The sequence below is a fragment of the Jaculus jaculus genome, chromosome 5, assembly GCF_020740685.1.
Source record: "Jaculus jaculus isolate mJacJac1 chromosome 5, mJacJac1.mat.Y.cur, whole genome shotgun sequence".
NCBI classification, from domain to species: domain Eukaryota; kingdom Metazoa; phylum Chordata; class Mammalia; order Rodentia; family Dipodidae; genus Jaculus; species Jaculus jaculus.
Window position 1 is genome coordinate 83,687,910 of NC_059106.1, and position 11,798 is coordinate 83,699,707.

At 42.4% G+C, this 11,798-nt stretch overlaps 2 protein-coding genes across 5 annotated transcripts in view; one reads left to right on the forward strand and one right to left on the reverse strand.

The window, feature by feature from the left end:
* The window catches only part of Gpbp1l1 (GC-rich promoter binding protein 1 like 1), a 37,847-nt gene extending 33,684 nt beyond the window's left edge, over positions 1-4,163 (reverse strand). For 2 of the 4 annotated variants that reach the window (XM_045149599.1, XM_045149603.1), the window contains exon 1: positions 3,488-3,618. The gene's annotated coding sequence lies outside the window, so the exon portion shown is untranslated. Of the gene's footprint in view, positions 1-3,078; positions 3,098-3,487; positions 3,619-4,035 lie in introns of those variants that run through there. The other 2 variants (XM_045149600.1, XM_045149601.1) reach the window with 2 other exon arrangements.
* On the forward strand, positions 3,790-8,806 carry Tmem69 (transmembrane protein 69). The gene is made up of 3 exons (XM_004672134.2): positions 3,790-5,289; positions 5,976-6,112; positions 7,830-8,806. The coding sequence occupies exons 2-3, from the start codon at positions 6,071-6,073 to the stop codon at positions 8,541-8,543; spliced, it is 756 nt and encodes a 251-aa protein (XP_004672191.2). The 5' UTR covers positions 3,790-5,289; positions 5,976-6,070; the 3' UTR covers positions 8,544-8,806.
* Positions 8,807-11,798: the final 2,992 nt, after the last annotated feature.

The window sequence follows — 11,798 nt, forward strand, 5'->3', positions numbered from 1 at the left end:
TTTTTAGTTGAGTGCTTGTATTTTTTAAATTATCTATAATTTTGTTGGGATTTATTTATTTATGGTTTTTCAAGGTAGGGTCTATCTCTGGCTCAGGGTAATTTGGAATTCACGATATAGACTCAGGGTGGCATGGAACTCATAGTGCTCCTCCTACCTCTGCCTCCAATGTGCTGGGATTAAAGATATGTGCCACCACAGCTGGCTCAGATCTAGTTTTATTGAGACAAATGGTGACAATGTAGTATGAAGATTACAAAATCTTCAGATATCTAACATATGCCTAAAAGGACTTAATAATGTAGCTCTAGATGCATGTTCAGATGATATTAAGAACTAATGGATTTCCTTCACCTGAAGATTTTTTTGTTTTGGTTTTTTTCTTTTTTTTTTTTTTTAAATTTTTTATGTTTTATTTTTATTTATTTGAGCGCGATAGAGAGAGAGAGAGAGGGAAAGAGCGATGGGCGTGCGAGGGCTTCCAGCCACTGCAAAGGAGCACCAGACGCGTGCGTTTCCTTGTGCGTATGGCTAACGTGGGTCCTGGGGAATCAAGCCTCGAACCAAGGTCCTTAGGCTTCACAGGCAAGTGCTTAACCGCTAAGCCATCTCTCCAGCCCCTGTTTTGGTTTTTTTTAGGTTTGGTCTCTCCCTATAGCTTAACTGGACCTGGAATTCACTACGTAGCCTCAGGCTGGCCTTGAACTCAGAGATCCTCCTACCTCTGCTTCCCAAGTACTGGGATTATATCTTCCTCAGATAAGATTTTAAGCATGGAGCTTCCCATATCAAGAAATTCCCAAGAATATCAAAAACTCTAAAAGCAAATTCCCCAGAATCAATTGAATGTTTATATCAGCATATGCAAACCATATGCACACCTTTAATTTCAGATCCAGGCAGAGGGAGGAGGATCTTCCTGAGTTCAAGTTCAGCATGGCCCTATACAGAGTGAGTCCCTAATCAGTCTGGAATACACTGAGAACCTACCTCCAAAAACAGACTAGTCAAATAAGGTCGTGTTCAAATACAAAGCATAAAACTATTAACTTGTAATTTCTTTAAGGAACTTTAAGTGATTTTCTTCTACAATCAACAAAATTCAGGAACAAAAAATTCCTAAAGGGCTGGGCATGGTGGAGCATGCTTTTAATGCCAGGACTCCTGAGGCAAAGATAGGAGGATCACTAGGAGTTCAAGGCCAGCCTGAGACTTACATAGTGAATTCTAGGTCAGCCTGGGCTAGAGTGAGACCCTAATAAGAAAACCAAAATTCCTAAAGGAACACACAAAAACAACCATTTTGTTTGAAAGAGTATGAAGTTACTGAAATTGATCCCTTATGAATCTTTTAGTTTATTTCACTAGTTCTCATTCAATTATTTTACTTATTTTTGTTCTTTGAGGTAGAGTCTTACTCTAGCTCAGGCTAACCTGGAATTCACTATGTAGTCTCAGGCTGGCTTTGTATTCCCCGCGATTCTCCTATGCCTGCCTCCGGAGTGCTGGGATTAAAGGCGTGCACCACAACACCCGACTTCAATTATTCTATTTTTTTTAAAATATTTTATTTTTATTTAGATATTGAAGAGAGAAAGAGAGGCAGCAGAGAGAATAGGTGCACCAGGGTTTCCAGCCACTGCAAATGAATTCTAGACACATGCATCAACTAGTGCATCTGACTTGTGTGGGTCCTGGAGAATTGAATCTGGGTCCTTAAGCTTCCCAGACAAGCGCCTTTACGGTTTATCAATCTGTCCAGCCACAAATATTCTATTTTTATTTTTAACAGGTAACAACCTGAACTCAAGCACCTTTCCAAACACTGAAATTTACTGTTTTTCCAATCCAGTAGATTTCCAAGCTTCTGGATTTGCTGGGTTTTTTTTTTCCCTGAAACAAATAACGATAGCTTTTCATAAACTGTTTTCTACTAGCTTGTAAATCTCCCAACTTTATAGTACCTAGAGACATAAGACTTTAGGGGCTGGAGGGATGGTTTAGCGGTAAAGGGCTGGCCTGTGAAGCATAAGGATCCCGGTTCGAGGCTCCATTGCCCAGTACCCACGAAAGGCAGTTTGCACAAGGTGGAGCATGCGTCTGGAGTTCGTTTGCACTGGCTGGAGGCCCTGATGCGCTCATTCTCTCTCCCTCCCTCTACGCCTTAGTCTGTCTGTCGCTCTCAAATAAAGCAAACAAAGACTTTAGAAAATATGAGTGGCCCATTGCCGGGCATGGTGGGGCACGCCTTAAGGTAGGAGGATCGCCAGTGAGTTCGAGGCCACCCTGAGAGTACATAGTGAATTCCAGGTCAGCCTGGGCTAAACTGAGACCCTACCTCAGGAAAAAATAAATCAGTGGCCCAAACAATAAATATAAGTCTACACGAAGGCTCTGACTTATTTTATCTTTAAATGAGATTTCAGAAGAGCGTGACTTACTACGAATCTAAAACATGAGCCACCTTTAAATTCGCATATTCCTGGTAATAAATACCAAAGTTAAAAGTATTATCACACGACAGGCCAACTGCAGAGCACAAAACTGGTAGAAAAAAAGGTATCCGATATCATAGCTCACTTGAGAACTACAAGCAACTACCAAAACAAAACGACAAACCGCACCCATTCTTATGTAAACTCTGAAGTAAACTTCCGGAGCCTCACCTTTGTTTTCACCTACCGTAAGGTCTTCAAGATAACACTCCAATAGTAAAATTTTTAAAAAAATGTAAAAACATCTAAAATCTAATTCAAAGTTCCATAGGAGAAAACTACTAAAATGTTACACTGTTGCTGTATTTGAGTTATCTAAAACTAGGGCACTTCCCCCAAGCCACAGCCATTTTAGATCTGGCCTTTCTTTTTAATTTCTTGGGGTGGGAAGACTTAAAATAACCGATTAAATCACTTCCAGATCAACCTTTTTCCCCCCTCTTTTTCAGCGGATGGGGTGAGGTAGATGTAACTAAGGAGACTTCAACCTGAACCGAGATGTCTCGGCACTTCGGCAAACCCGGATGCCGGCGTGGAAGCTCCCTTCCTCCCCAGACACGAGATTAGCCCACGCTGGACTTACACACAGAAGCCTTCGACTCACAAGTGAAGGAAAGTCAAAGAGATCCCTACGCCAAGTCACCGTGGCACTGGCGAGCCGGAACGTCTGGAAAGGAGCCAGAGGCGCAGGTGAGCGTTTCCGAGCGCTGGGCAAAGTTGAGCTGGAGCGCTCGGAAAACGCCGCCGTGACGCTCGCGGACTAGGCTCCTCCCGCGGACGGACGGGCGGGCATACGACGGGTGGGGCGGGGGGACATTCCAACTCCAGGCTCTCGCGTAACCCGCAACCTCCCCAGGCGGACCCACAACCCAACCACCTGTGCAAGACCTTCTTCCAACTACTTTCCGCATTAGGCGGACCGGGCGGAGCCCAGACGCCGGGACCACTCCAAGGTGCCCCTTAACTGCTCTAGATCCTGAGCTCCCACTCACCCAGCAGCGGAAGGGCTACGACCAAGGACGAGGCTCGGCGTCTCGAGGACGCGTCCACAGCTTCTTCGACCCGCAGAGGTGACTAGCCCACAACCATAACAAAGCTCTTCCCAAAATGGCTGCCCGGCCCACAAGGCACAGAAGGGGCAGAGCTGGTGGGGGAGGAGCGACGACCAGGAGGGCCCGCCCTCTCCTCTTTGGGCCCGCCTCCCACACCACCCACCGGGGTCGCGCATGCGCAGGCCTCTGCTTCGGTGACCGCCCCACCCCGCGGTGGAAGCCTGACGCCTCGGCGTGTAAACGTTAGGTCTGCGCCAGCGGCGGTTACTCTCCCCTTCCCCCTGCCCCCCCACGCTCCCCCTGGCGTGGTTCCAGGTGGTCACAGTGGCCCTCTCCCCTCAGTGGAGTCCATCTTTCCTCACGCTGCTTGTGAAGCTGAGACCAGCCGACATCAATACTTCTCACTTCTTACTCTGAACTGCGGCCTGGGCGCGTGCAAGCAAGTGGGTGTGGATGGGTATCCCTTCCGCGCCCATTTTTATTTTCACCTTCTCACACGACGCCTCTGGATCCGTACGCGTCGCCAGACTACTACCAGTATTAGCAAAGCAGTTCCGGAAGAGCGTGCTCCCTACCCCACCACACTTCGCTCCTTCACGTGCACACGTCGTTGAGACTCCAACCCCCAGCATGCCGTAGGGCCCGTCCCAGAGGCCTGCGCGGCTTTGCCCGCCGCGCTGCACGTTGGGAGTCGTAGTTCCAGAATACTGCAGGCATCGCACCCCAGCGTACCGCGGACTTCGGCCCTGGCCAGCGGCTTTGCTAGGAAAGAAATTGTTCTCTCCAACCCGGAATGTCTTTCTTTAGGTATCGCGCGAAGCGAAGGGAGCTACACAACCATAATAGAGAAGGAAATAAAAGTGAAAGCCTTGGCGCACTTAAATATACTATTGGGAAGTCCTGCTTCTGTCCGTTTTCTGTTCTTGGAAGCTCACCCCTGTGAGCGAGAGCAACCAAGAAGCTGGAGGCCTTAGAATCCTGAAGAATGGAGGAACTGCTTGCCATGGATGCTTAGATAAATGAGCTCATCCATTTATATTTGGCTTTTTGCATAGATGCCTAAGAACTCTCAAGTTGCCTGATGATAGTTCCTTTAGCCGACTGAAGGTAGATAGTGGGAAAGACTTGATCAGAACACGCAGCGAAGCAAATTCAATCCTAGGATAGTCTGCTATCACCACCAATCCCAACTTCTTTAACACCATATATAGCTCTTTATTTCTTAATGAAATTTCTAGGTGCTAGCAAAAAGAATGGAAGTAAAAGCAGAATTGTCTTCCCACCCCAATACGAAGTAAGATATAATCCATCTCTCCAAAAGCCCGTTGTTTTGCAGTTACATACAACAACAAAAAAGCCAAAGTGCCTTAGATGGCAATTTGGCCAAGTCTAGGGATAAGTGTCCTACAGTCTTCAGCACCGTTGCTGAGATTGTTCCAATAACTGCATGCTACTGTGCTGAATTCTGCCTGGTAGAGTCTGTTGGCTAGGAATCCTGGAATACAGACGGGTAAAGCGCCTTGTTTACCAGCCGGTATCAAACTAGAAGATTTTAAAAGGGCCCTGAGACCGAAAGACGCGTCGGAACTATTTAACCTAAGTTCCCAACCCGGACCCATTTATTTTTCGGCTTTCAGGAAGTGCGAGTTACGTAGTAACTCCACTTGCCGGAAGTGTGACCTCCGCAAATCCCGGATAGATTTAGAAGTTCCACTTTCAACTTCGCCATGCAATGCTGGCAAGTAAGTGTCTGGGCTGTCAAGGGTGCATGTTGGTAAGAGTCCTGTCGACCAAGATGTTCCAAGGATCATTGTATTTAAATTGGGTTCCTTTTTCTAAGATGTCGGCTTTAGGCCCACTATATGATCCACTGGGGAAATGGGAACTTGTGAGTTGAAGCCTCTGCTTTAACCCTGGGATCTCTGTCCTTAATCCCCATATCACCTGCCCTCTTTAACCTTTAGGCTACTACTTTTTACTTTAGTATCCTGAGTTCGAAAACACCTGCTACGGTAATTACGGAATTCCCGGAGGTGGAGAAAAAATGTATGGAGAAGATGCACTTACCGTGCCTGGCTCACAGCTAAACTATATTTGTAGCTGCTGTCATTGTCTTAAATGTAAACTGCTACTCCCCAAAGTAGATAATAACTACGGGGGGGGTAGATAATTAAAGAGAAAAAGAGCTATATGACCTTCAATTTTAAAGATGAGAAAACGAGCATTTAAGGAAGTGGCAGGGGTGTTTGTCAAATCCAGATCTTCTGTTTCTGTGCAGTACTGTTACATGAAGCATAGATCTATTTGTTACCGACTGAAAAAAAAAATGTTTTCAAAATGATTGAAGTTGTTTTCGTGGAAGAGATTTTCATGTTACTATTTTGAAAAAAAAATGTTAAAATGAGGACAATTTATTATTTATACACAGCGACATGGTTCAGGCTTCAGCCCTTCTTAGCTGTAAAATATATTAAATCAGAACTGTTTTCATCCTCCTGAGAAAGATTCTTACTAGAAGCCAGCATGCTTCACTTCATCCAGAAGTTTGCTCAAGCATCTTCAAAGGTTGGTTTATTTTTTATTTTTGGTTATTTTTATTTATTTATTTGAGGGAGAAAGAGGGAGAAAAGAATGGGTGTGCCAGGGCTTCCAGCAACTGCAAACGAACTCCAGATGCATGCGCCCCCTTGTGCATCTGGCTAACGTGTGTCCTGCGGAATTGAACCTTGAACCAGGGTCCTTAGGCTTAACAGGCAAGCCCTTAACCACTAAGCCATCTCTCCAGCCCCAACTTTTGTTTTTTCTACTGCTACTATGCCAGACAGAACAGTTCCTGGCAAATAGTGTTCATTACTTACTGAAATAAACCAACTTTTGGGGCTGGAGAGATGGCTTAGCAGTCAAAGGACTTTCGATTCCCCAAGTCCCACATAAGCCAGATGTACAAGGGGGCACATATGTCTGGAGTTCGTTTGCAGTGGCTGGAGGCCCTGTTGTGCCATCCCCCCATCTCTTGCTCTCTCAAATAAATAAATACAATTTTTTTAAAAAAAAAAAAAGAAAATTTACCAGGCATGGTAATCCATGCCTTTAATCCCAGCACTTGCAAGTCACTTGCCTGAAACTAATTCCAGTTCAACTTCGGCTACAGCAAGACCTTACCTCAAAAAAAAAAAAAAAAAAAAAAAGAAAAGAAAAGAAAAAAATAAATAAAAAAGAAGCTTTTATGATTTCAACTGAGGAAGGAGATTCAAATAAAAAGTAAAATATGCAACACATTCAGTGATAAATGCTGTGGAGAACTATAAAGCAGAGAAGGGAAATAGGGAGTAGCAATAGATGCTGAATATAACTTATAAATTGCACTTTTAACTGGGCTGGGAAGATGGCTCTAAGCTGATTCTAGTTCCCAGTACTCACATAAAGCCAGATGAACAAAGTGATACTAACTTAAAAAAAAAATGAGCCAGTACGGTAGCTCATGCCTTTAATCCCAGCACTTGGGAGGCAGACGTAGGAGGATGGGCATAAGTGTGAGGCCAGACTGAGACTGCATATCGAATGACAGGACAGCCTGGGCTAGAGCAAGACCCTACCTCAGAAGAACAAAAGAAACGAGGGAATGGTCATGTGCGTACTTGAAGGAAGAGCATTCCAAGTATTGACAAAAGACAAAGAGGCTCCATGATGAGATATTTCTAGTGTGTTTATGAAGACACACCAACACTCTTAAACAGATGTTCCATTTTTTTTTTTTTTCCAGCTATTGTGCTTAGTTGAGATCCAGCATCTGATCACTATGTATGGAACAAGGAGGAAGGGTTATATTGGTGCTTGTTAAAGGCTAAGAAAGAAGTATATTCCTACCTGTCTACTTAAAAAAAAAAAGTTGTTATTATTTTAACATTTAGATATTTGAGAGAGAGAGACCGATAGACAGAAAGATAATGGGCCCGACAGGTCCTTTAGCTACTGCAAATGAACTCCAGATGCCTGCACCACCATGTGCATCTGGCTTTATGTGGGTCCTGGGATCAAACCTGGGTCCTTTGACTTTGCAGGCAAGTGCCTTAATCACTAAGCCATTCCTCCAGCCCTAGTTTTGTTTTGTTTTGAGGTAGGGTCTCGCTGTCCTGCAGGCTGATCTTGAATTCACTATGTCACTCAGGGTGGCCTAGACTAGAGTGAGACCCTACCTCACAAAAAAAAAAAAAAAAAAAACTGTTAGATTTTTTTTGTTCTTGCTTTTAATTTTTGTCTTCTGATTCTATTTCCTTTACAGATGCTGAAATACCCTTACACAGTGAGACTCAGAACTAGCAGAATAGATACACTTTATCCCAAGACATCTCTCCAGCAGAACATTTCTCCTTTGTTCCCACAGCCTTGGCTTTTCCCATCATTTGAAATGTTTATGAGCAAGACACAATGCTATCATACATCACCATGCAGCTTCAAGAAAAAACAGAAGCAAACAGTTCTTCCTGCTAGGCCACCAAGTGCCATCACTTACCTACTTGACAGCCCAAAGCCAGCTTTGTATGTAACTTTGGCAGGACTAATACCGTTTGTTGCTATTCCACTGGTCATGGTCACTACAAAGACTTATATTCCCATGTTAGCTTTTACTCAGATGGCTTATGGAGCCAGTTTCCTAGCTTTCTTAGGAGGGGTCAGATGGGGTTTTACTCTACCAGAAAGCAGTCCAGCCAAACCAGACTACCTTAATTTAGTTAACAGTATGGGTCCTGTTGTGTTTTCATGCTTTGCCATCCTAATTTCTGAAAAAGTCCATGAAGCTATGGTCATAACAATAATAGGTCTGGGGACAGCACTGCATGCTGACTTTTTCCTCTTGCCACATTATCCGAACTGGTTCAAAGCTTTGAGGATAGTAGTGACTTTAGTGACCTTTTTTTCCTTTGTAGTCACTTTAGTACTTCAAGGTATTTATCCAGAGAAGAGCCCCAAGAAACCTGATCAAACTGGAATATAATGCTACCTTGTTGATAACATGTTGAATTTTAGGATTAGATTTTTCTACATCTATATTTTTCACAGGTCATTTTTCATTTCTCAATATCATTATTCCCAAGTAATTACTTCAGCAAGAGCTTGAAAATCTTCAGGTTCCTGTCATGTCATTTTAGGTTAGTTACATTTTCTTTTATGAATTGTATTGTCATCTACTTAACGTTTCACTGTTTTGATTGTATCTAAAGATGTAAAATAAAAGCCTTACGATCATTAAGAAATTAAGAATTCTCAGGCTGGAGAGATGGCTTTGTGGTACAGGTGTTTGCCTGTGAAGCCTAAGGACCCAGGTTCAATTTCCCGGTACCGACATAAGCCAGATGCATGTGTCTGGAGTTCTTTTGCAGTGGCCAGAGGCCCTGGTGTACCCATTCTCTCTATCTGTCTCTTTCTCTCAAATAAGCTTCTGTTTCACACAGAAAACTTCATGTGAATGAATGCCTCAAAATAAAAGGTAGGGCTGGAGCTGTGGCTCAGTGTTTAAGGTGCTTGCCTGCAAAGCCTATGATCCGTGTTTGATTCTCCAGAACCCATATAAAGCTAGATGCACAAAGATGTGCTAGCATTTGGAGTGGCTGGAGGCCCTGACATGCCCATTCTCCCTTCTCTCTCTCTGCTCACAAATAAATATATTTTAAAAATAAAAAAATAAAAGGTAGACTTGTGAAGTTGTCATAGCAGCTGCCCCTGGGAACTGCATGACAGGGCTTATTTTACCTGGTTATAATTTCGCTTTATTATCCAAAAGGATCTGTATCTGTGACTTCAAAGTCAGTGGGAAACAATGTCACAAGAGAAAGCCACATTCAAAGAAAAGCTGGACATATTTCCTAGGTTTGTTTTGTTTTTTGAACTCACCTGACCTGGGAAGCTTTTTTTTTTTTTTTTTTTGAGGTAGGGTCTCACTCTAGCACAGGCTGACCTTGAATTCACCCTGTATTCTCAGGGTGGCCTCGAACTCACAGCAATCCTCCTACCTCTGCCTCCAGTGCTGGGATTAAAGGCATGTGCTACCACGCCCGGCTTTATTTTTATTTTATTTTAATTTTTTTTTTAAAGCCTACTGTACCCGGTATTCCCAGGTGGTCTCCCATCCAAGGATTAACCAAGCCCAACCCTGCTTAGCTTCTGAAATACCAGATTTGGTCCCTTCATAGTAGTATGATTGTAGATCAGTTTTTCTTTTTTAATTTGTTTATTGAGGTGTTAGAGATTAGATCGAGGGTCTCATTTGCAATATGCATGTGCTCTATCAATAGGCTATATCCTCAACCTGTTGTTCTGTCCCCAAACACCAGTACTGGTATGTTGCCCAAACTGGCCTCAAAGTCCTCCTGACTTGAGACTACAAGTGTGTTCCCCAGTCCTAAATTTGGCAGCATACTGAATTGCCAAATTTTTGAATGGGGCAGAGAAGATAGCTCAGCGGTTAAAGGCATTTGCAGCCAGGAGTAGAGGCACACACCTTTAATCCCAGCACTTGGGAGACAGATAGGATGATCTCAGTGACTTCAAAGCCACCCTGAGACTACATAGTGAATTCAAGGTAAGCCTAGGCTAGAGTGAGACCTTACCTCAAAAAACCAAAACAACCAAAAAACTCTATAAACCTGTGCAATCTTACAACAGATTAGTAATCAGTAATGCTAGTGAACAAAGTTCATAAATCAATGAAAAGAATAAAGGTAGATACTTTATTAGTACATTTTTCAAAAACAATTGTCTAGGAAATAAGCATATATATAATTAAACATTTTCAGGGAACTTTTGAACCTGTTAAACTCAATTTGTGATTGTCTTGACTGTACTTTTCTGCCACAGCAGTACAGAACGTCTCCCTTGATTGCCATTTTAGGTTGGTGTTAGGCAATAATGACAATTAAACTGTAAGAGTATTTTGTAAAACCATTTTGAGCCAAAATACCAATTCTTTGTAACTAGAAATATTAAGGGCATATGAGTTAGCTAAAGCAACCTGCAAATTACCTTGATACTTCATTCTTTTACAACAGAGGTCATAACCATCTATCAGTAACTCCTCAAACTTTTAGTGTATTCCACAGAAGGAGGTACAGCTTTCTGTCTGTACTACATAACTAATGTTTTAATGCTGATCAAAGGTTTTCTATCTATGGCATTGATGATTCTAACTACACAGAGAAAGACCTTAGTAAAGAAGCAAGCCAGGTGTGGTGGCCCAGGCCTTAATCCCAGCACTCAGGAGGCAGAGTTAAGAGGGTCACTGTCAGTTTGAGGCCAGTCAGAGATTACACAGTGAATTCTAAGTCAGCCTGGGCTAGAGTGAGATCCTACCTCTACCTTGAAAAAAACAAAAAAGAAGAAATCATATCTTTAGCTAGTAAAACTGAATGTATACGAAACCTTAATACAAGTGGCTCCAATTGGCTACTAGAATGAGAAGTAATCATCGCACACAGAGTGAATCTTCAGAACTATTCAGAAAAGAATTTTCTACAATGTGTCTCAGAAAAACAAGTTTTTACATACTATGTTTATACATGCTAAAATTAGCACAAATAATTCTAATTTTGAGTATATATGTTATGATCTTTACATATAATTTCACATAATGGTAAACTGAAACTACTCACTTCAGAAATGTTTTGTATCTTCAGTTTAGGATGAGTAGGTGAATGGGGAATATCAAGGAAGGGCTAATGGCCCAAATATTAAACATTTCTTATTCACAGACCTTAACTAGTGCTTTACAAGTAAAGGGGTTTTTACTTTTAAGGTTTTTCTATTTTTTTTAGGAAAAGTTCCCTAATTTAATAACACATTCTTTCACATTTTTTTTTAAATAGAACTTTATGTCTGAAAATATGGACTGAATAGGAGCCTTTTATTAATAAAGATGAGTGTTTAAAAATAAAAAAAAAAAAGATCCTGGCGTGGTGGCACACAACTTTAATCCCAGCACTTGGGAGGCAGAGGTAGGAGGATCGCTGTGAGTTCAAGGCCACCCTAAGACTACATAGTGAATTCCAGGTCAGCCTGAGCTAGAGTGAGACCCTACCTCGAAAAACCAAAAAAAAAAAAAAAAAAAAAAAATTAAAAATTAAAAAAAAAAAAAAAAGCTGGGTGAGTTTGAGGCTACCCTGAGATTACATAGTGAATTCCAGGTCAGCCTGGGTGAGACTACCTCGAAAAACAAAAAACAAAAAAAAAGTTTTTAGAAACAGTTATGGATAAGAGG